Source organism: Ornithorhynchus anatinus, chromosome 15 (assembly GCF_004115215.2).
Source record: "Ornithorhynchus anatinus isolate Pmale09 chromosome 15, mOrnAna1.pri.v4, whole genome shotgun sequence".
In the NCBI taxonomy this organism is placed as follows: Eukaryota; Metazoa; Chordata; class Mammalia; order Monotremata; family Ornithorhynchidae; genus Ornithorhynchus; species Ornithorhynchus anatinus.
The window spans coordinates 3,628,296-3,650,945 of NC_041742.1; the positions used below are offsets into that span (position 1 = coordinate 3,628,296).

Genomic DNA, 22,650 nt, shown 5'->3' on the forward strand with positions numbered 1-22,650 from the left:
GTGGGCAGGGAATGTGTCTGTCTGTTGTACTGCACTCTCCCAAGCACTTAGTACGGTGCTTTGCACACAGTAAGCACTCAAATACCATTGATTTCAAATTGGCAGTTATTTTTGGCAGGGAGATACATTAGATGATAACAATAGAATATATACAGAGAGAGAGAGAGAGAGAGAGAGAGATGTATATATGCGCTTAATAAATATGATTGAATGAATGCATTTTTTCATTCTTTATTTCACCATCATCATTATTTACAGTACACTTATTGGGGAGCACTATTCCAGGGACTTGGAAGCAATACAATAAAAGTATAAGATATGGTCTCTGGAGGATCTTTCGCTCTCATAGTGGGGAGCCAGGTAGATCCAGATAGAACCCGTACAATGACAGCAAAAAAGAAAAGCAGAAATACAACTGGTAACCACCATAATGCGCAAAAACTGACTAAAGAAATAGATGGAATAAGAAAGCCATATACACAAGTGTTTATGGGTGGCTAATGGAATAACCTGATCAGGAAAGTGGGGATTAGACATGGAATGCCTTCTAAAATAGTTTATGAAGGCAATGAAGGTGGAGAGGGACATTATTATCAAGGGTATTTAAGGAGTGCTTACTATGTGCAAAGCACTATACTAAGCATTCGGGAAGCAGCGTGGCCTAGTGGACAGAGCATGGATCTGGGAGTCAGAAGGATCTGGGTTCTAATTCCGCCTCAGCTACTTGTCTTTTGTGTGACTCTGGGCAGGTCGCTTAACTTCTCTGTGCTTCGGTTCCCTCATCTGTTAAAATGGGAATTAAGACTGTAAACCCCATGTGGGACATTAACTGTACTCAATCTGATTCGCTTGTATCTTCCCCAGTGCTTAGAACAGTGCTTTGCACATAGTAAGCACTCCATAAAAACCACCGACTGATTAACAAATACCATTAAAAAAAGGGAAGTAATAATAATGTTGGTATTTGTTAAGTGCTTACTATGTGCCGAGCACTGTTCTAAGCGCTGGGGTAATCAGGTCCCATGCGGAGCTCACAGTCTTAATCCCCATTTTCCAGATGAGGTAACTGAGGCACAGAGAAGTTAAATGACTTGCCCAAAGTCACACAGCTGACAAGCGGCGGAGTACAACAGAGTTGGCAGACACATTCCCTGCCCACAATGAGCTCACAGACTAGAAGAGGAGAAAGGCATTAATATAAATAGTTTTTTATACATAATTTAAAGATACATGACATGGTCTAGACAGTAAGATCACTGTGAGCGGGGAATGTGTCTTCCAGCTCTATTATACTGTATTCTCCCAAGTGCTTAGTACAGTGCTCTGCACACAGGAAGCACTCAAATACAACTGACTGGTTTGGAGGATCTGAAGAGAAGGGAGTGAGTGATGAGCTGGAGATAGCTGAGAGCAAGATGCAACAAGGAGAATTGAAGAATTCAAAATAGGGTGCAGGGGGAGCAGGGGCAAAGAGGTGAAATATACAAAGACAACAGGTGATGGAGAGTTTTAAATCCAACTGTCAGAGGTTTCTGTTCTTCCCCTGATCCCTGCAATTCTCCACTAACCAAACCTAGATAAAACCCCCTTACTATATTTTAGCAAAAATTCCCAAAATACCACTGAGTTTATAAAAACTATTTACTTGGTCCAGGATTTGGGACTCATTTAATTTCATTTCTATTTTTAGGCTGTAAGCTTACCAGGGCAGAGATTTTTGTTAGGCATAACCACTTTGTTTGTGGGCATCGCATTAGTTACATTAAAATAATATCAGACATCTGTTACTGTGATTATGGCATAACACAGACCTCCACTGCTTCCCGCTGACTCTCTCCTGCCAACATATCCTTTGTTCACCTGCCTCCCCCTCACTTCCTCTGGAATTCCTCTTCCCTCCCTGGAAGCTGAGAAGCCCAGGTGAGTTGGAGGGGGACGCAGACAGAGGGCTGAAGGGCTGAGGAAGGAGGCGGGCTCCGAGTCTCCATGGAGGGTTGGCTCACTGGACCAGATCTATTTCCAGGTTTGGCCTAATCCAGCTCTCAGCCATTTGGGTTAAAAATAGCCCAAACACTGTCTCAAAAGTCAGCACTGTTATTTTAGCACTGGAAGGCTCGTAAGTAGAACCAGGCAGGGCCAGTCAATGAACTGAAAGAGACTGACTGATACCACACGCTTGGGTCAAAAAGGTACTATTTAAAACTTGAACTGCGGTGAAGTCCGGTGTACGTTACAGCACATTTTGATTTCAACACCATCTTCCCTTGTACACTGAAACGCCAGATTGGTCAGACTGGCCTATAGTGAACAATCAGGCTAGGCTGCTGAATCACTTGGGGTGATGAGCTATGGAAATACGAGAGTATGAGAATAAACCAGAAAGGTCAACAGTGGTTGAGAGAAATGATCAAAGGGGCCCAGAGGAACTCTTGAATTTTCTAAAACTTTTCATACTTTCATGTACTTTTTGAAAATTTCAAAATAGCAAGTAAGGTCTAAAAAAGGAAACTCAAAGGCAAAAGAGAACACAGATACCTTCAAAGTGACAATGCTATATAAAAGAAAAATCATGGTTACCAAGAGAGCTGTTTTGATCATCACCTCCTTTTAAAAGAGAAAAAAATACATCCACACATTTCCTTCCTACCTGCCCCAGGGCCTAGTTTCCTCTTCCCTACTCATCTGCCTCTAGAATGCTACACTGCAAGCAATGTGGAGTGGCAGAGGGGAAGAAAGATTGTTTGCGGGAGTAGGTGAACTGAAATTTAGAACAGAGAATTGCATGAGAAAGCAATAACAAGACCCAAGACATAGTTACGATTTGAAGGCTGCAGACAGACGGCTTGTTGCATCCAGTGAACAGTCAGGGACCAGGAAGGGGGTCGACAGATCACCTGCCCACCTCCCTACTGTTCCACATCAACAATTCCAAAAGTTTGGTAGCCCAAACCAGAGTTTTAGCATTCAGCTCTGTGCCACCAAAATCTCTCTTGTTTTAATTTGCATTTTTCCCATTTGTGGCAAACCAAATTCCTCCTTTTTGGTATTTTTCCTCGCAGCATACATAATACAGGGCCAAATTATCCATCCCACCAATCAAAATTTCTGTTCCTCTAATGAGTGTCCCAAAGGCTTACAGACTTCAGCGAGGCTAGAGAAAAGCAGCATAACTGCTAGAACTCTTAGGGGCAACGATTCATGGCCCTTTCCACCTTTACCCACTCTCCGATAAATGAGCTGGTTCCAACTACATGTCAGGCTCCACACTCCTAAAATTTGATTCAGGCCTGGAAAGGGTAATCTCAGATTTTCAGACCAGGAAGTGCTCCATCTGGGGAGTGGCAGGGCCGTCCCTTGGTAGGAGTAAATCTAGGCAACTGTCCAAGTCTTGTGACCTAGAAAGCCCTGTCTCTCCCAGTATGGGACTCTGCAGGGCCTGTCACTCTGCCATAAAGGACAGTGAGGGGAGGGCAAGAGTGGCTTCCTGCTGATTATGAGAGCCTGGCGCCTCCCTTACTCCCTTCTCCTGCTGGCTCCCACTGAGGCAGCTCTCCAGTCCCACTCAAAATGAGGGACTCTGGTAGATGTGGAGCTTGGGGTTGCCTGGAGCCGGGATGGGGGAGGTAGTATCTCCCTCTTCCTGGGTACACGGTAGACAGCACCAGGCCCCAGCGCCCTAGCTGCCACTGCCCGAAGCCAAGGGGAAGAGGAGAGAGCAAGGGAGTTGGACCCGGCACTACACTTGAGTACACCAGAAAGTTCAGAGTGGGAGTAGCCAAGGCAGGTCTCCTGAAAATTCCATCGCTGCACAACATCAGGGGAGGAATTTCCACTCTTTAAACAGCCCTCACACACCCATGACTGAAGGGTCCTGCCAAACAGCTCCGTCGATCCAACCTCCACATACTCCTAGGATGTGGAACACAACACTGAAGCTGCAGGCAAGAGCTCTACTGAGCGGGAAACTGAGAATGGATCAGGGTCAAAAGTGAAGTCTCGTTCTTCTGAGACTAGAAATCAAAGTATTCACAAGCTAAGCAAGGAACTTCATAATTTAAAACTTTTATGATTTGGAACGCGTCCTAATTTCTAAGACTTATTTCTTTAAAATAAGGGTAATTATAATTACTACCACTCCTCAAAATGTTTCAAAGAAGAAACCCCAATAAAAAAACTGATAGAATTATTTTTTTCAACCAGTCTTGACTTCCTATCCATTAGCCATGTACCTCTCCCTTTTCCTTCCCTCCCATACCAGGAGGGGAAAGAAAAGTTTCAGAGAGTATACTTCCTGAACTCAAAACAAAGCCAGAAATAGCAATATGGTTAATGACCAAATATTCTCCTGTTCAAAGCCAGGAGGTGGGTCTTCCAGTAGGAGGGGATTTCCCTTTTTCAGGTCAACTTAGACTTCCTCTCATTTTTATCTTCCAAGGTATGGACTGCACAAGCATATATCTATGTTGAGTTGACTACCTCAGCCTAGGAAATCACAAACTTCATGAGATGAACAGTCTGACACTACAGACTAGGGTTTAGGTCTGAGGGCGAGGATATTGTTAGGGAAAAAAAGTGGCAGGACGAGGAGGAGGAGGAAACAAACAAAAAAGCAGATTCTGAAGGAGACTGCAACAGTTACAGAGATGGTCAGAGGTGTGAGAAAGGAAGAGGGACATACCGGACGGTGGAACAGATAGTTGAAATACACGACAAGCCCACCGAGATCAGAACATTTGCTCAACCTAAACACAGTGCTGCCGGTGAACTGCACCTGCCAGAACTAGAAGGACTAAGGAAAAGCTGCACTTCTCTGACTTTATTCTAATACGACTCTCTCATACATAAATCCATCATTTCTCGCTCTTATGTACTTATACCAATTCTTAAAACTTTTATATATGTTTAGTCAACTGGGCATCTAACTCTTTATTTTGACTACTTGTGGACAGGGAAAGTGTCATTTCTGTGCTTTTCACAAAACAAATAGTACAGGTGTATTAGAGGATGCACAAATATTCTTACTACCAGTTGAGAGTATTATTTTCCCCTTCATTTCCACCACATTCCTAGAAAGACAATGTCCTCTACTAAGACCCATCCCACAAAAGAAATAGGGCAGGGAAGCCCAAAGGGACCAACCTCACACAGGAATCTCTAATAAAGAGAGCTGCCTTAAAAATAAGATTCCAGTGTAGTTATATTCCAGAAAGATTCACCCAGAACAAAATACAGTATTATGTGGCTACAGTAGGAATAGAGAAGGAAGAGCATTAACTAACCTCTCTTTAAAATAGTATGAAAAAGTTGAACTTTCCACACTCACTCAGACTGCCCAAACTATAAAGTCCAGAAAAGTCCCAACCCAGACACTTCCATATAACCTACTGAGATCTTTGGTGATTGGTGAGAAATAACCAGTAATGGTCAGGATTGACAATCACTGAAGGATGCGGGGAGAGGCATCCAAGAATGGAACACTCTTGGCTCAACTCTTTAGAATGGGATAATCACAATAATGAATAACTGTGGTATTTGTTAAACGTCTACTATATGTCAAGCACTGTATTAAGTGCTGGGGTAGGTACAAGATAATTAGGTCCCACAAGCGGCTCACAGGCTATGTAGAAGGGAGAAAAAGAACTGAATCCCCATTTTGCCGATGAGGGAACTGAGGCACAGCAGCAGGAGGCAAAGAGGTACTAAGAGATGGACAGCAAGCAGATGAGCCAAAAACAGAATAGAAAGCCATACCCAAGAGAGAAAAGGAAAGAGGCAGAAAGTGTCTGAGGAGAGGTAGCTTTATCTGACCAGTGAACTGAGACAGAGTGTCTTGTGATATGGTCTCAGAGGTAGGGAGGAAAGGAGAGAAGGCACCTACCCCCTAGAAGTAGTCACCACAGGCAAACAGGTACCTTCTGGGCTGCAACCCTGCATTGAAGCATATTATTTTTGTTTTTATGTCATCTACAAATTATGATAGAAGTTCAGCATAAAAGTTTTCTAAGGAACGCTTCCATTAAAAGATGAAGAAAAGGTGTTAATGTGTACATTTTAAAAATCAACAGTTGAGTAATACTGCTTTAACTATTTTTGCTAGTGTTACTGAAGAATTCTCAGGTACTTTAAGACAAACACAACATTTTTGGAAAATCAGGTGCAGTAATGCAATTCCCCATTGACTGCAACTTCCATTTCACTGTATATTCTGAGTAGTAGTAGAATAATTACCTCAAGCATCTTAGATCCATGATACAAAGCTCTCCACCCACAGTACATACAGTGGAGATACATTCAAATAAAATGCATCTCATAGGCAATTTATAACAAAGTCTAATCTCCCTGTACCCCAGCCGGGTGGGCTTCACAAGCCTCAGAGAAATTCAATCAACATCACACATGCACACAGCATATCCATACACAGAAACCTCTTTGTGCTACATAATAAGGGGTTTTTTCACTCTTTAGTGTCAATCATAAGGTGAAATTAAAGCTGTTCAATGCATTCAACAATTAAACCTACTGTCTACCTGTTTTGGCTATCTGGCTACTCACTCTAAGTAGATTTTCAGCTGGCAGTCGTTCCAGGCGGAACATTAATTGTTCTTCATTGTTAAAGGAACATGGAAACGACAGGAAGACTGTCAATGCAAGCACTAATCGCTCCCCCAGTCCACTCAGCTTCAACAGCAGATCTATTAACATTTCAAAGCAAGTATCAGCAAAACAAGGTAAATCTATGGGAGACTTTGAGATCTTTTAGCAGGTAAACCTTTTGCAAAAGTACAACAGCATCCTAGTCCAAGTTGCCTGCCTCACCCGAGTTAACACAAGTTCACCATCTGGGCACCCAACAAATGCCCTCTTAGCCAAGAACTTCAAAGAAGAATATGTGGAAATCCTAGAGCGTTGGGGAAAGTCTTAAGGCCTAGATGGCACTGAGGCCCCAGGGAGAAGCACAACTTGTCCCCAGTCTATTAGGCCACCGGTCTCTATTTTCCACTGTTAACACTCCTGCCCAGCTCCTGATGGGTTCTTTAAGCACTCCCCAGCCTTGAAGCCCAAAGAGCAACAGTAACCCAGTTAAAAATGGTGGGGATTCTGACTGTTCTCCCCCTTCTAGACTGTGAGAGCCTTGTGGGCTGGTAATGCCACCGTTTATTGTTGTATTGTACTTTCCCAAGCGCTTAGTACAGTGCTCTGCACACAGCAAGAGCTTAAATACGAATGAATGACTGAATGAATGATTCTGTCTCTGCCCACTCTTTTCCTCAGGTTCTCTTTGAGTCCTTGGGCAAAAATGGGTAAAAAAAGGAAGGGAAAACTGAAGTAGACAAGGAGAGAAAGATTATCATCATCTATTAACCACCTTGAAAAGTGGATAATTACTTAAGTCTTTGAGATTTTCTAAAGTTAACATTTGCTAGAATCGATAAAGAACACAGCCCAGCAGCAATGAGATGCTATCTGTTTCCTGAGAAACAAATTATTTTTCCTTTACCCAGTGGTAAACTTGTTGCTCACTTTCAGAATCATCTGACCCAAGAGATCACCTTCACCTTCCAGACACACAGAACACTTTGTAATTTAGACACTAGCCCCCACAACACAGTTGGGCACATATCCACGAGAGACTACACTCAGCTGAGATTCACTTGACTTGCAACCAACTCCACATCTGAACTCAGGCCAGGAGTATTAGTACTCCATTAAACGGCCTACTCACCAACTGACTCTGTCCTTCAACTTCCTCCAAATTGGTGGAACATTGCTTTTACAGTACTAGTTTCAAAATTGATTTTTATCATTAAAATTACGTGTGCCCTGAGATTTTCATTTACCCATACTTTATCTTCCATGAAAAGGCAAATATTCTACTAATACATAATGATCGGTGAATGTGAGCATTTAATTTATGAGTTTTCAGTCTTCTATTCAATAACATAATTTACTCCAAAAGTACTTTTTTAAATCTATCTCTTGCCTTCCCAAGACTGAAATGTGAAAAAAGTTGCCAAATTTTTCAATTTTTACAATGGACACCATTAAAAGGCAAGAGATCCCTGAGACAATGAGCCCCACGTGGGACACTGACTATGTCCTATCTGCTTACATCCTACCTAGACCTTAGGGCTCGGTACAGCGCTTGGCACACAGTAAAAAATTTTGAATACTATGGTTCTAATTAGTACATTTCACGCACAGCCCCTCTGCTCACATAACCTCCCCTGCCAATCAGCAAACCACCCCATTAATCCCAATCCATCAAAAACAGTCATCAATACAACCCTGGTTTTAGGATGAAATGCAAGTGAAACATTTAATACAATCACAGTCTTCTTTAAAGGAGGAGATTCTCAGTGTTCCACATCTAAAGAAATGTGAAGAAACAAAAAACGTCGAGACCAACTTCATTACCTACCATTGCTGTATCATTTTTATTGAAAAGTTTTCATTTTTAAGATTATTTTTACATGTTAAAAAGGTTCAGTAGTTTTTAAATTTTAGAAAAAAATGCCTCAACAGAATGACTACTTCCGCCTATTCTAAAACTTTTATTGGAAGCTCTGACAGATTTTAAACTATTATTCTCTGTATAATTCTAGTTTCATTTCATGAACTCTAAAGGTTATGTATTGGCATTGACAACTTTAATCTGATCTGCAAGTGCTTTGAGATAAAATGAATTAAAACGTGTTACATGGAGCTACATAGGTTGCTAAAGAACCAAAATTTAAGTTTTTTACTTCGTGGATCCCAAAAGACCAAAGTTCCAAATGCTGACCATATTAACTGTTGTTCTCAATCAATGATTGCTAGGCAGTTTATCAAAATGATAAACTCACTGACTGTGTGAGTCTACTGTAGGATACGGACTGTGTCTGATCTGATTATCCTGTACCCTAGGAATTAACCCAGGTTAAGTGCTTAATAGATTCCATAATAATAATAAAGAATGGTTCTAAAACTGACACCTGAAAACCTGTTTGTTATGAACCCTGGAGACCCCATAGTATTTATTGAAAAGCAGAGAGTAAGTCCTCGACTTAAGACGTTTCAAGTTAAGATGAATGACACATTTCTAAATTTATATCCTATTTCAACTTTAGAAGAGTAGTCTCCTGGGGTACAGGCCATGGCAGGGGTGGGGGGATGCTCAAGAGCTACAGGGAAATCAGGGAACAATTTTAAAAGCCGTGATGGAGGGCAGGGAGAAAGAGGGGTTTTGTGATGGGGAAAAAAAAAAGAGAGAAGGTAAGGGGAGCTGAGCTGAAGACACCAGAAGGCCAGGGAGGGGAGGTTTTTTTCCCCAAACATTGGGCAGAACCACCAGGGAGGGTGGGCTAAGTCCGTTTTATTTCCGATAAAGTAAGAGTTGGCTACCCTGTGGCAGAACTCATCGACTCCCCATAAACGCATAAATGTCTCTAGATTTCCTCACCTGCAAGTTGTAAGAGAGCACAGTTCTGGGCTATTTTTGTTATAACGGTATGTCCAACCTGGATTGAAGAACCATTCCACTCATCCTTAAAGGAAAACTGGTTCCGAATTACATTTAGACTTAAGACAGAGTTTTCAGAAACCAATTGTGTTGGAAACCCAAGGACTTCCTGAAATGCAATATATACCCTGAGCTGAGAGACAGCTGCCTGGTCAAGACGGAATCCCATGTGAATGAAAACTTCTGTTGTGGTATGCACACCTTGATTGACACGGAGCTGCGGATGTGCAAGCAAATCTCCACTCTCACACCGTGCTCTACTCAAGTTGCGTGGTGCCGGAAGAACATTCCCTAATCAGATAGTTTATTAGTGCTTTGGAAATCAAAGGTATTCTATAAATTCAAAATACTGAGATGGAGTATTAATTGACGACTTACGGCAGGCTCAAATAAAGCAAAGAACAATAGTCTTTAGAGTCTAATATCCAGGGTGGACTGCAAACCCAATGAAAGCCTACTTGAAAAAGCATATTTCCACAGTGGTTTTTCCCTTTTTATAAAACCCAGATCTAAATAAACTGTTAAACACTTAGTGTAAAGGTATGCCAAACATTTCTCAGAACTTTAAGGTCTTGACAAAGAATCAACCTTTTCTGCAAAATGAGGCCTAGGTTAAATATTTTATTTGGCTTCTCAAGATGGACGGAGAAGTTGGGCATTAGCTCCAACCCAATTCCTGGACTCACATCAAACACTGCCCTGTCACTTATCCAGTCAGTCAAAACAATGTTTTCCATCTAACTCTTTAATGTTTATGTCCTGAAAAACTGCTAATTGAATCCAGTTCTTGAAATCTATACCATTCCGTTTACAGATGAATGAGAAAAAGACAGTACATACTATTTTTAAAGGATATCCTATTAAAGTCTGAGTTAAAAAAACAAAAAACAAAAAAAAACACAGGAGGCTCCTATCGTCATCAAATCAAAGGAAAAGAAGCTTTCAAAACTGTCAAATTTCAAAAGAAAAGCATTTTGGAACAGAAGTCTAATTCCCCAGAGTTTTAGTCAATCAAAATTCCCCAAAGCCTTTTTTTTTTTCCCAATCAGAAGAAAAAGAGACTCAAAGTCATGAAAGATCCTTGAGATTTCACCAAGAAAAATCTGCACACACATTCAGTTGGGTTCATAATATTCAATACTGTGTGGAGAACTCTTCAGAAGAGTCATCTTTCCTCCTAAACGAATGACCCTAAGCATAGTTCATTATATTGTATCTAGTACATTTCTGGCCAAAGCAGCTCACAATCATAGATTAGGGTAAAGAGATATGCAGGCATAGCTATAAAAACCTACTGGTATCCAGGAAAACCCTGGAACTCATTGTGACTGCAGAAACTGACTTGGGATCTCGTCCTTCATTTTCTCTACACCAACATGTCTCAAAGACAGGTTCATTACTGTTCACTTATTCCTCATCTGCAATAATAATCCTCCATTTTACATTATGTCATTTTAGATCCAGAATTACAACTTCAGAGGAGAAATAAACAGTAGGAACAAATGAACGCAGTGGACTCCTGTTTAGGCTCGCGCCTGCAAAGTGAAGGGGAAAAGTACAGAAAGTCAGATGGAAAAACATCCTCTGTGAGAATTCCATTTTCCAAGAAAAAACAAACAGTGTGTTGCTGATTCCCTTTCTAGAAAAAGTAAAAACTATCGAAGAAATAAAGAGCAAGAGTGAAGGGAGCGAGATCTCAAGGATAAAATGTTTCCCCACACTTATCCAACTGAATTCATTTGAGCTTCTATCTTAGAAGCGTAACACATTAACTCTGATGGTGACAGGAGCTCAATTACAAAATTAGTCCACATAAGTCTCAAGACCCACTGTAAGCAAATTTAATTATAGTTTATTCTTATTGAAATAAATCCTGCAGGGAGAACCACCTTTCTGTCTGCGCTCCCAAAACACTTCAAGTTTCGATCATTTAGTGCTGTGGGCTCTACGGTCTACTCTGAATGTAGTTTTAAGGAAAACGATGGAATTGCAGTCGGTTCATATTTTTCCGGAAGAGCCATTCATTCAAGAATTCAACGGTTAGCAATGCTCAGTAAAGTTCCCTGTACGGACTTCAATACTGCCACAGAAATTCTGTAGGCAGTATTATGTTTGAATGCTTCTGAAATCATCGTTGTGAAACTTTAAGTGCCCTCATTTAGCAACTATGCTCTTCATTTTTTCAGAAGGCCAATTAGCCCATTAAAAAAAAATCACTCTCTTCTGTTAAGAACTTGGAGGAACATAGTCTTTGGGGGGGGGCAAAAAAAAAATTACAGAGGGGGGCGGTCAGGGTTATGGAAATGGGATTCGTCTTCTCCTTCCAACAAGGGACTATTTATACTACCGGCCAAAAATGTCATTGAGGAAGCTGACTTACAATCCACTCGACCAAAAAAACAGCGTGTACACTGAGTCTGAGTGTTTGGAAGACGCAAATACACCGGAAAGGCAGTCGACTAAGCGTGTCCGGTGTCCAGTTTACAGCAGCTCTTCAAGCCCCCCACCCCTCCGTCCACCTCCTCCGGCCGACAAACCTTTTCAGTTCACAGAGGACGGCTCTTCCCCTTTCCCTCCCCTCCACCCTACTCAAAGCTCACCTCCTCCAGGAGGCCTTCCCAGACTGAGCCCCCCTTTCCCTCTGCTCCTCCTCCCCCTCCACCCTCTGCTCTTCCTCCTTCCCCTCCCCACTGTGCTCATTTGTATAGATTATTTATTACCCCATTTATTTCGTTAATGAGGTCTACATCCCTTTGATTCTATTTATCTTGATGATGATGTCCTCTTTTTTTGTTTTGTTCTGTCTGGCTCTGCCGTCCTGTCTCCCCCGTCTCCCCCGTTTAGACCGGGAGCCCGTCCTTGGGCCGGGATGGTCCCTCTCTGTTGCCCCAGGGTCCATTCCAAGCGCTTAGTGCAGTGCTCTGCACAGAGTCTAGGCTCAATAAATACGACTGAAGGAAGGGCTGCTTCCAACTGTAACCGGGAATAAAATGTGGGTCTAGGATACACACAAGCTAAAGAGCTCGAGGAATCGCACAGAGACACAGTCTCCCCTCCCTGCTCGGGACTCTCCGTCTTAAAACTCTGAGTGTTAATTGGTGGAAGGGGCCCATCCCGTTCATTCAATAGTAATAATAATAATGTTGGTATTTGTTAAGCGTTTACTGTGTGCACAGCACTGTTCTAAGCTCTGGGGTGGATACAGGGTAATCAGGTTGTCTCCCACACAGTTAATCCCCATTTTACAGATGAGGTCACTGAGGCCCAGAGAAGTGAAGTGACTTGCCCACAGTCCCCCAGCTGACAAGTGGCCGAGCCGGGATTCGAACCCACGACCTCTGACTCCCAGGCCCGGGCTCTTTCCACTGAGCCACGCTGCTTAAGTATTTATGGAGCGCTTACTCTGTGCAGAGCACTGTACTAAGCGCTTGGAATGGACAACTGGGCAACAGATAGAGACCATCCCTGCCCATTCATTCACTATTTATTGAGCGCTAACTCTGTGCAGAGCACTGTACTAAGCGCTTAGAATGGACAACTGGGCAACAGAGACCATCCCTGCCCATTCATGCACTATTTATTGAGCGCTTACTCTGTGCAGAGCACTGTACTAAGCGCTTGGAATGGACAATTGGGAACAGACAGCGACCATCCCTGCCCATTCATTATTTATGGAGCGCTTACTCTGTGCAGAGCACTGTACCAAGCGCTTGGAATGGACAACTGGGCAACAGACAGGGACCATCCCTGCCCATTCATTCACTACTATTTATGGAGCGCTTACTCTGTGCAGGGCACTGTACTAAGCGCTTGAAGTGGGCAACAGAGACCGTCCCTGCCCAGTGACGGGCTTCCAGTCTAACCGGGGGGGGGGGGGACGACGACGACGACGAAGGACGGGGGGACAACTTTCATCACCATAGAATCAAGGGGACGGACACCTCGTTAACCAAATAAATAGGGTAATCAAATAGGGACGGATATGGCCAAATCGCATCTAACCGTCTCCTGAGAGAGGGAGGAGGGGGGTCCCCGGGGCCTAGGGGGAAAAGGAATTCGAGGCGCCCCTCCCGACGGGCGTCGGCCTTATTGTGGTGGTTGCGCTATTTTCCCCCTCGTGCGGCCCCGGGGCCTCGCAGACCGAGGGGGGAGGGCAGGGAGGGTCCCCTGGGGGTCCTCACCTGTCAGGCGCAGCTTGACGGGCCCGTTCCTCCTGCCCCCGGGGTTGGACATGTCTCCGGACGATGGCGGGTCGGGGGCGGCGGAGTCAGCAGAGCGACCGGGGCCGCCGGAGGGTCCCGGATGTTCGGGGCTCCGCCGCCATGAGCCGCGGAGGGCTCGGCCTTCGCACCCGCTCCTGCTCCGGGGCTGAAGAGGGGGCGTCGGGCCGCCGCCGCCGCCGCCGCCGCCGCTTCCTCCCGCCGCCCCTCCCCGCACGCCCGCTCGGCTGAGGGAAGGGCCTCCGCGCGCCGCCGCCGCGAGGAAGGAGGGAGGGAGGGAGGGGCCTCGGCACGTCACGGCCCCGCCCAACCGCCGGCGTGGAGCCGGGAGGGGCCAAGAGGGTGGGGCTTTGCGCCCGCCAGAAAGGCGGGGCGAGAGGGCGAGGCGGAGGGCGCTAGGGCCCCGCGTCTCCCCGCCGCTCCCGGGACAAAGACTGTCGCGACGTGAGCTCGCCCCTCCGCCGGCCGGAGAGCGCGCCCGAGCCGAGCCGAGCCGAGCCGAGCCCGAGCCGAGCCCGAGCCGAGCCCGAGCCGAGCCCGAGCCGAGCCGAGCCCCAGCCGAGCCCCAGCCGAGCCCCAGCCGAGCCCCAGCCGAGCCCCAGCCGGCTCCGTTGGAAGGGAATCCAAGGGAGAAGCAGCGTGGCTGAGGGGAGGGAGCAGAGGTCGTGGGTTCTAATTCAACCACCGCCACTTATCAGCTGGGCCACTTGGGGCAAGCCGCTTAACTTCGTGCCCTCCTCTGCAAAATGGGCATGAAGACTCTAAGCCCCACGTGGGACCTCCTGATGACCCACCCCAACGCATGGAACGGTGCTGGGCCCATTCATTCACTCCATCATATTTATTCATTCATTCAATAGTATTTATTGAGCGCTTACTCTGTGCAGAGCACTGTACTAAGCGCTTGGGATGTACAAATCGGTAACAGATAGAGACAGTCCCTGCCCTTTGGCGGGCTTACAGTCTAATCTAATTTATGGAGCAATTACTTTCATTCAATCGTGTTTATTGAGCGCTTACTATGTGCAAAGCACTGTACTAAGCTCTTGGAGTGTTCAATTCGGCAACAGATAGAGACGATCAACCTGATTACCCTGTATTCATCTCAGCGCATAGAATAGTGCTTGGCACATTCTTTCACTCAATCGTATTTATTGTGCGCTTACTTTCATTCAATTCATTCAATCGTCTTTATTGAGCGCTTACTGTGTGCAGAACACTGTAATAAGCGCCTGGAATGTACAATTCGGCAAGCTGAGACGATCAACCTGATTACCCTGTGTCCACCCCAGCGCTTAGAACAGTGCTTGATTCATTTTTCATTCAGTCGTATTTATTGAGCGCTTACTGTGTGCAGAACACTGTACTAAGCGCTTGGAATGTACAGTTCGGCAACAGAGATGATCAACGCTTTTTACCTTGTAGCCACCCCAGCGCATAGAACAGTGCTTGATTCATTCATTCAGTCGTATTTATTGAGCGCTTACTGTGTGCAGAACACTGTACTAAGCGCTTGGAATGTACAGTTCGGCAACAGATAGAGACGATCCCGGCCCAACAACGGGCTTGCAGTCTAAATGGGGCACATAATAATTATAATGGTATTTGTTAAGCGCTTACTATGTGCCAAGCACTGTTCAAAGCGCTGGGATATATAGGGGGTAATCAGGTTGTCTCACGAGAGGCTCACAAGTCTGTAATCCCCATTTTACGGATGAGGCCTGGAGAAGTGAAGTGACTTGCCCGAGGTCACCCAGCAGACGCTTGGGGGAGGCTGGATTAGAACCCACGTCCTCTGACTCCCAAGCCCTTGCCCTTTCCACTAAACCACGCTGCTTCACATAGCAAGCGCTTAACAAATACCATTATTATTATCATTATTATTATTTTTAAAGGGGGGTGGGGATGGCAGGAGCGAATGGTCCCGAGATTGGCAGGAGGCCCCCGGGGCAAGGAGGGTTGGTTGAGAGGGGACCTCAATGCGGCCTCAGTAAGACAAGGCCCCGAACAACGGTCCCCTTGAGAGGTGCTTTGACAGGAGAACCTTTATCTGAGTGGGAAGGTTGGTTTGGTGGGGGCGTCCCTTCAAAGGCACCACCTCGGGCTAGGACAGTCCTTTGGATTTGAATGGCGCTTTTATTTTTCCAAAGTTCCTTCCAAAGTTACTTAGCAGGCGGCATAGCCTAGTGGCTGGAGCCTGGGCATCAGAGGTCATGGGTTCTAATTCCAGCTCTGCAATTTATCAGCTGACTAACCTGGGCAAGTCATTTCACTTCTCTGGGCCTCAATTCCCTTATCTGTAAAATGGGGACTAAGACTGTGAGCCCCATTTGGGAAAACCTGATTACCTTGTATCCTACCCCCCCTCAGCGTTTAGAACAGTTCTTGGCACATAGTAAGTGCTTAACAAATGCTATTATTATTATTGTATCCACCCAACGCATAGCACAGTTCCTGGCACATAGTAAGCGCTTAACAAATACTATCATTACTAACGCATTTTGTGCTCCTACTATCCCTGTGAGGTCGGGGGAGGCAGAGGTGAGTATTAGTCATAAGACTGTAAACTCGTTATGGGCAGGGAACGAGCCTGCTAATTATGTTGTTTTGTACTCTCCCAAGCGCATCGTACAGTGCTCTGCACATAAGCGCTTTGATTGGTTAGTAACCCAAATCCACCAGTGAGGAAACTGAGGCGCAGAGCGGCTAACTGACTTGCCTAAAATCTCCCAGCAAGCCCTTAGGAGAGCTGGACCTAGAGCCCAGGTCCTCTGACTTCCGGACCTATGTCCTTTCCATTATACCAAGCTATCAAAAATATATCATTCAATTTTATTTGTTGAGCTTTTACTCTGTGCAGAGCAATGTACTAAGAGCTTGGAAGAGTATGGTACAACAGAGTTGATAGACATAACAATAATAATAATAATAATAAGGATGGCATTTGTTAAGCACTTACTATGTGCCAAGCACTGTTCTAAGCGCTGGACTAGACATGATCCCTGCCCACAGAGAGCTTACAGGCTAGAAGGGGAGGTGGACATTAATATAAATACTATTTTCCTACTCCCACACTGACTCATTTTATGAACTGGAGGGAGTTATTTGACTGCTCAGTGCCTCAGTTTCTCCCTCTGTAAAATAAGGATGATGAAATTTATCACCGAGGTAGGCTAAAGAGGTGTTGAGAGGATTAATAAATTAAAACAGTATCTGTAGGAGCTTATTTAGATCCTTGGATGAAAGACCTTTTATATATTATTATTACACCTGGGGCACTGTTCCACTCAGAAATGAGAAAATGAAATAAAAATAAATTTACCTTAATCCCAATTCTATGCGTCATTCAAGGCTATTAATTTCCTAGTAGAGTGACTTCATTCTCCAGCTGAAGGTACTGTACAGAACAAATACTTAAATGCTGCACCCCACCCCAGAGCAGCAAAAGGATTTTAGGGAAGCTTTGTGAAGGTTCAGGCTGGGAAACACTTCCAGAAATGTTTCCAAAAGAATACATGGTAATTCAGACCCAGGATTTAATAAAAGAATACGCGATAATTCAGACCCAGGATTTACCCTCTGGTTTCTCCCCTCAACCTCTCTATGTTGCTTAGAAAAGGGAAGTTTTTCATCTAAAGAAATACATTTTTGAGCTATACTATCTTTAAATAAGCCTCAATTAATCCTTGGAGCAGGGGCTTCAGAGAGATTTAAAGAGACTAAAAAATAGACCAGAGGGATTTTAGGACAGTGAAACATATGCGTATAAACAGGAGACACACCCAAAGTACTGTATGAAACTGTATAAAGGAAAAATAGTCTAAAAATTTGGTCTGTCTGTATAACTTTAAAAAGTAAAGTTCCAGAGGAGCAGGGAGTACAGGGAGGGGCCACAAAGGTGAGCTTAGGAAAGATTCACATGTAATAGTTAAATCACAAATATGTTATTTGTTCTTTAATAAAACATGCATTGACTGACAATTATATGGCATGCAATAGGATACCCAGAAAGCATGATATAGATAGATGAGTTACTAAAGATTCCTATTTAGATATGGAAAAGCTAAAATAACAATTATGCTACTTGTTAAGCACTTACCATGTGCCAAGCCCTGTTCTAAGCGCTAGGGTTGTTACATGTTAGGTTGGTCCAGTCCTATTCCATACAGGGCTCACACTCAATCCCCATTTTACAGATGCGGTAACTGAGGCCCAGAGAAGCGAAGTGACCTGTCCAAGGTCACACAGCAGCCATGTGGTGGAGCCGGGCTAAGACATGACATGAAGCTTGAAAGGACTTGAAATTCACTGTAAACCCTGCTCATTTTTTCCTGCCTTTCAACTTCTCAGAGTCTGTCTTTTAGTTACTGTCTTTCTCTTCCCTACTATGAATGGACCTTTGGCTCCCTGCCCCTGGAGACAAGCAGAGAAAGAGAAGAACAGATGGAGAAAGAGAACGGCGCAACACGGGGACACGCACATGCAAGCACACACACTCCCCCTCTCCTCACTCATTCATCCATTCAGTTCAATCATATTTACTCCAGTCCATACTTCATCCTGCTGCCCGAGTCAATTTCCTTCAAAAACGTTTGGACCATGTTTCTTCACTCCTCAAGAAACTCCAGGGGCTGCCCATCCACCTCTGCATCTAACAAAAACTCCTCACCATTGGCTTTAAAGCACTCAGTCACCTTGCCCCCTCCTACCTCACCTCGCTACTCTCCTACTACTACGTGGAAAGAGCACGGGCTTTGGAGTCAGAGGTCATGGGTTCGAATTCCGGATAAGCCACTTGTCAGCTGTGTGACTTTGGGCAAGTCACTTAACTTCTCGGTGCCTCAGTTACCTCATCTGTAAAATGAGGATTAAGACTGTGAACCCCACGTGGGACAACCTGATTCCCCTGTGTCTACCCCAGCACTTAGAACAGTGCTTGGCACATAGTAAGCACTTAACAAATACCAACATTATTATTATTATTACTCAGCCCGCACACTTCTTTGCTCTAATGCTTGCCTTCTCACTCTACCTCCATCTCGTCTATCTCACCACCAACCTCTCGACAACATCCTACCCCTGTCCTGGAAGGCCCTCCCTCCTCATATCAGACAGATAATTGCTCTCCCCTGCTTGAGAGCCTTAGTGAAGGCACATCTCCTCCAAGAAGCCTTCCCTGACAAAGCCCTCCTCTCCTCTTTTCCCACTCCTTTCTGCACCCCTTAGACTTGCTCCTCCATTCATCCTCCCTCCCATTCCCACAGCACAGATGTAGGTAACCATAATTTATTTATATTTATTAATTTATATTAATGTCTGTCTCCCCCTCTAGACTGAGCTCGTTGTGGGCAGGAATTATTCTGTTATATTGTACTCTCCCAATCACTCCGTACAGTACTTTGCACACAGTAAGCTCTCAATAAATACGATTGAATGAGTGAATGAATGACTAGTAAGTGCTCAATAAATTCCACTGAATGATCTATCCCAATTTTGTTTCTGTGTTGGGGGATTTTTGCTTTGTTTTTGTTTGAGGGTCCTGGAATTTTTTTTAATACCATAATTAAAATATGAAGAAAGATAGAAAATTGATTTAAGAAATCATATTTTAGAAATGGAAAGCAGAATTACTCATTGCTTTTCAACTTTTTCCATTTGGCCACACAGGTTGTAAATTTGTTTCTCTGATATGGAATGAAATGCTAGCCAAGAGGTTTGCTGATTGCTAGTGTTCGCTAACCAACAAGTGTACAGTACATCATTTTCCTTCTGCTTAGTTGACTATCTCTCTTCCTCTCAGCAAGTACATGCCCAAGGTTTCTATCATAGCTGTTGGCTATTTGCTAGCATTAGGCAGAGGGAACATTCATTTTATTATTCTAAAATTGTAGCAGCACCATCAGGCAGCTCTTCCTGAACACTGAGGTGTCAGTAGTAGAAGTAGTAATGGTACTTACTGAGCACCTACTGTATTCAGTGCAGAATACACTAAGAGCTTGGGAAGTGCAACAGAAGCAAACACACTGGCTGAGGAGCCCTGACCTAACCCATTTCTGCAGGGCATGACGCCAGGGTGTCACAGTTCTCTTTATCAAAAAGACTTTTGTGGTCATGAATTGGATTGGCAGAGGTTTATGAAAATCATCAATCTTATAGAGGATCAGTGTATGTTAACCTTCAGAATTAAAAGGAAAAACTAGAATTTGACTTTCCTTTTACCTTAGCACTATGTTATTTCTTTCAAAATTGTAAAAATGTTTTTCACAAGCATTTTCCAAAAAATGTTTTTGGAGAATATACCTCTCTGCTTTTCTCAAGCCTTAGGATTTCATTTTTCACTATCATTTTTGTCTTTGCCATTCTTCTAGGTCAAAGAACTGTCCAAAAAAAATTGGAAGTCTTTAGTCCCTGAAGACTTTTAATATGATCTCAATGGAATGGGCCTACCTCACATATTACTTAAGGCATTTCCATTGGCAAAAATTGTACCACGGCCTTTTGACCTCAGGAATCAATAAAATTAACCTTTTTCTATGGTCTTTTGTGGCAGATTTGTAATAATGAAGACAATAGTAAAACATTCACTTAATAGTTCTGTTGGTCAAAATGTTTCAAAACATTCTATCAACACATCAGTCCCCACAGTTTCCCCTCGAGGGTGCCTTTTAAAAAATATGCTTAGGAAATACAAGAGAGAATGCCGAAGTTGCTGCTTCTAAAAATTCAAAGCTGGACGCTTCACAAAAATGTTGAAAAACAAATTTGTGAAATGAAGGATTTTCAAAGAAAATAATTATTTAGTTAGCAGCGGTGAAAAAAAAATGCTTGAAGCCACAAAAGTATGTTTTTGGCTTTCTGGTACCTAAAAAACCAACAAACATAATTTGACTTTGGATTTTTGAGAAAATAGTTTGCATCCAGACTAAGTAACTGCCAAACTGATCCCTCATTCTGGGGCAAATTTAATATTCAACATTAAATATTTTACAAACTAAACACCAAAAACAAATCCCGATTGATTTATGGAAGGAAAGTACCCTAGAAAGAACTGTAACACTTTGTTTTAGATACTTTACACTTTAAAAGGCAAAGTTGAAATGAGATTAGCTGCGTCTTACCCACAAATGCTTACCAGCTGGAATGTTTTTCTTTCTTCATTATTTTAGTGGACAACCACTTTATATCAAAATGTATCTGAGTTTTGGTTATGTTAATGATTATACGTCTAAAAGATGGCAGCATTTTAAAAATATAAATTCCCAACTGGATACAGTTGGGTTTTTTTTTCCTTTTATTGGAGGCAAACAACAGAAGCCAGAGCACTTACCATGTTTAGATGCAGGAAAGCAGTAGGTGAGGTCTTTCATTTTCATGTTCAGTGTACAGAGTACAGTTCTCTGCACACAGTAAGCGCTCAATAAATACGATTGAATGAATGAATGTAGCATTTTTAGATCTACTTAATATTCTAATATTAAATCATTTTACAAGTCCCCCAAATGCATCTCTATTAATCAAAGTACCCTATTATACCTAATTTTTTGAAATGGATAATTACCGCGATACAATCCAAACCTCTGCTTACAAATACCAAATTAGACTGTTGATAAGAAATACACTGAGTTCAGGAAGTCACTTTGTTACTGGTATTCTTTGGTCAGTGAGATTGATCTTTTCATAGAAGACTTTAAAGTACACATAGGGACAAGAATGCTCTACGCTCACTTTCCAAAGAATATAAATGGTTCAGTTCACATTGTGATTTTGAATTTCACAAGTTTGAAGATATTGCATACTTTTAAAGCCAATCTGGTGATTTCAGCAGTAAGGTATTACAATTAAATGCTTGAAAAGTTATCTGTGAATGTTTTGCTGTTAGTTGATATCATTAAGCAACACATCTTTTCAAGATGAGGTAGCATGGTAAGCCCCAGGGAGAGGGAGCGGTTGTATCACTGCACAGCCATCTCCTTAGACAACTGAGAAAAAGAGACGGCCTCAGAAACCATCCAGTCATCGTTAGAAAACACAGGAATGGCTACAACTGAGGGAGAAAATGTAGAGTGTCTAGAGTGAGTAAAGTTCGGAAAGCCTCAAGAGCCAACACAGATAAGAAGAATTAATGAGGAAAACTATCTTCCCAAGAAAACAAGTCACTGCCACCATATACTGATCATTTACTTCACCAAATCTGTACAGTTTGCAAAGGAAATTGTACAGAAACATTACTTGCTCCTTAGAGATAATACTACTTTTAAATCCAAACACATGATTTTTTAATTCTTGTATTTCCCGAATGACAGTAAAGTTTTACCCGAACAGATTTTTTTTTTAGAAAGAAACTGAAGATTTCACTATGGCAACTTTTAAAACAATATGTTTAACCAACTGGTGCTAGTTTCTAGTTGAAAATTTTCAATTCCTGTCTGTTTTATGCTTTTTTTTTAAGATAGCTGATTAGCATGGGTAGTGAAGACCACAGTGGCTACCAGGTAGGTTACCCTGAGAGGGTTCAATATCCGCTACCCAGTTTGACAAGGTGATTGGATCATTCTAAGCTTCCACGTTGGGCTGTGGGGACATCTAATTCATGCCTGTAATGTGAGCCATTTGGATGGTTGAATGAGAAAACCAAAAAGAAAAATAATGATAACGATGATGATGATGGTATTTGTTAAGCGCTTGCTATGTGCCGGGCAGTGTTCTAAGCAGCGAAAACGGTGTGATTTCTCTTTTAACTAGCCCTTTGAACATGGAGAGGAGAGCAAGTACCTCGTTCTGGTTTTACAGTTGAAGAAACTGAGGCCCAGAGAGGTTAAGTGCTCTGCTCAAGATCGCACAACAAGCAAGTACCAGAGTCAGGATGAGAACCCAGGTCTCCTGGCTTCCACACCCATGCTTTTCCACTAGGCCATGCTGTATCTCTAATGC

The 22,650-nt window shown here is 43.3% G+C and overlaps 1 protein-coding gene across 2 annotated transcripts in view; it reads right to left on the reverse strand.

Moving 5' to 3' along the window:
- SMURF2 (SMAD specific E3 ubiquitin protein ligase 2) overlaps positions 1 to 13,980 on the reverse strand; it is a 65,630-nt gene extending 51,650 nt beyond the window's left edge. For both annotated transcript variants that reach the window (XR_005660837.1, XM_007668078.3), the window contains exon 1: positions 13,681 to 13,980. Coding sequence is in view for 1 of the 2 variants with exons in the window: in XM_007668078.3 (XP_007666268.1) it covers positions 13,681 to 13,732 (52 nt within the window). In the remaining variant the exon portion in view is untranslated. The remainder of the gene's footprint in view (positions 1 to 13,680) is intronic.
- Positions 13,981 to 22,650: the final 8,670 nt, after the last annotated feature.